Here is a 1,907-nt window from a genome sequence, read left to right as displayed (position 1 = left end):
TTATATTATTATATTATTATGGAGACAACCAGTCTTTTGAAGCGCTGCTTCACATTTAGTTCAACCAGTGAAACCTTATAGCACAACACCGTAACCGGAATAAATGCATGATTTACAGGCTAGGTTAGGAGCAGCAACCGGGACAGCGGTTGTAATAAAACAAGCATCCACAGTCCTGTCTCATTAGCGTAATGACGCTCGATATGTTTACGGAGCTCCTGATTGGCTGTTGTGATTAAACCGGAAGTTTGGTGCTGTCTCTTTGTGGTCGGGAACATAAACAACCCATTTCTTGAGCAAGACGCTTTGCAAACCGAAGTTTGACACAGTTAGGAAGAGCTCATTGTTCATTTGACCAGTATACATTTTGGACGCTTCGTATTCTCAACAAGGTGAGGTTTGTCAAAGTTGGCTTTTTTTTTAAACTAGCTGCTATACTTTTCAGCATAAAGTAATTAAGATAGTTTATGATTACTAAACACGAAAATTAACTCTTCCATGTTTTTGTTAACATATTTAATAAAAAAAATCAGTTTTGAATAAAAATATAAGTTTTGTAAAGACTTTTTACTGCCCGTTTGGTTGTTTTATACAAAGATAGTCTTTTATACAAAGATGCCATGTACATTTTCGCCAACGACGTGTGTACAAAATGTTTGAGAAAAGAAAAGGTAACTGGTGGTCATAGCGAGACTAAGGGAATAGGTTTCTTCCTCTGAGAGTTTGTTAGCTAATTTCTGGGGGTTTTGTTTCTTTGCCAACTAAACTTCCAGTGGAAGTAGATCACACAAACTGAAACCACCTTTACTTCAAAGCTTGGATTCCCTCATGCCCACATTGGGAAGATGTGTGGTCTTATTGTAATAAGAATATTTATATATGTATATCAATGTTGTCTTGGGTTAATCTTCATGAGATTTTGATTTGGAAATTGTAAATAAGATAGGATAATTTTGTATTCACCCTTTGTTTATTACATGCCAAAAACTAGGAAAATAGGAACTGTGCAGAGATTCCACTTCTATAAAAAAAGGGTAAAGTTCCTGTTTGTCAAACTGGTCCATCCATGCCCTGACTATTAGTTATACTGTGTTTTATCTGTGCATCTGTGCATTAGAGAGACACTGTCTAGTGAAACTGTACTCTGAATCATTTTAACAGTTTAAGCACCATTTGTCCTTGAGTCACTACAGTGCCTGTGCAGTCAGCTCCTGATGCAGAATTCAATTAAAGTTATTTCTAAGGAGAATGCATAAATTGTTCTTAAAGAGTGTTTTGTAATTTTTCCTGTGTTTTTGTGCAATTCTAATGTTGCAGGAGTCAGATATTTGGATTTTATTTCATCTCCCCCAACTTGTTTTAGGTCAGTCATGAGACTCCACCTTCCTGTTCTGGTCTGCCTGGTAGCAGCTCTGTCCTCTGCTGCCATTCCGTCACCGCGGTAAGACAGATTTGAAATTATGAACATTGCTTTCTCGCGTCCATCTTCTTTCTTAGATTTGTGGTAGCTGTTGCCGTATAAAGGTTTGATTTTATCATTTAAAGTGAATAATTAGAAATATTGTTGTCTCTTTCAGTGATTTATGGACTAAACTGATCCTGACCCAGCAGTGGCCCAACACCTTCTGTGCTGTGAGTCTCAGTCCATCCTTATCTATTGATTGGTTTCATTAGAAGTCATCATTTATGCTGCAGAATCACAGAGTAATTTTCATCACTTTGTTTTACTGGTAAACATACAGTAACTACATGGTACCCAGATGGATCTTGAACGTAGATACCTGCCTTTAAAAAAAAAATCAAGTTTGGCCTTTCATGCATTTGAAATTGAAATTGGGAAGCATAAAGTTCAAGATAAGCTCTCATAACGGAGAAATTAAAACAAGAAAAACCAAACGGGTACAAAA

General features: G+C 36.7%; 1 protein-coding gene across 1 annotated transcript in view; it reads left to right on the top strand.

Annotated features, from left to right (window-relative positions):
- Positions 1 to 247: 247 nt before the first annotated feature.
- LOC107083981 (ribonuclease T2-like) overlaps positions 248 to 1,907 on the top strand; it is a 9,274-nt gene continuing 7,614 nt past the window's right edge. Inside the window, exons 1-3 of the mRNA XM_015373605.1 lie at positions 248 to 392; positions 1,364 to 1,441; positions 1,578 to 1,632. Coding sequence (XP_015229091.1) covers positions 1,371 to 1,441; positions 1,578 to 1,632 — 126 coding nt within the window. The 5' untranslated portion in view covers positions 248 to 392; positions 1,364 to 1,370. The remainder of the gene's footprint in view (positions 393 to 1,363; positions 1,442 to 1,577; positions 1,633 to 1,907) is intronic.

Source organism: Cyprinodon variegatus, unplaced genomic scaffold (assembly GCF_000732505.1).
Source record: "Cyprinodon variegatus isolate N-32 unplaced genomic scaffold, C_variegatus-1.0 Scaffold5, whole genome shotgun sequence".
NCBI lineage: Eukaryota > Metazoa > Chordata > Actinopteri > Cyprinodontiformes > Cyprinodontidae > Cyprinodon > Cyprinodon variegatus.
Note: the sequence above shows the minus strand (reverse complement) of the source record. Positions and strands in the feature narration are given on the sequence as shown.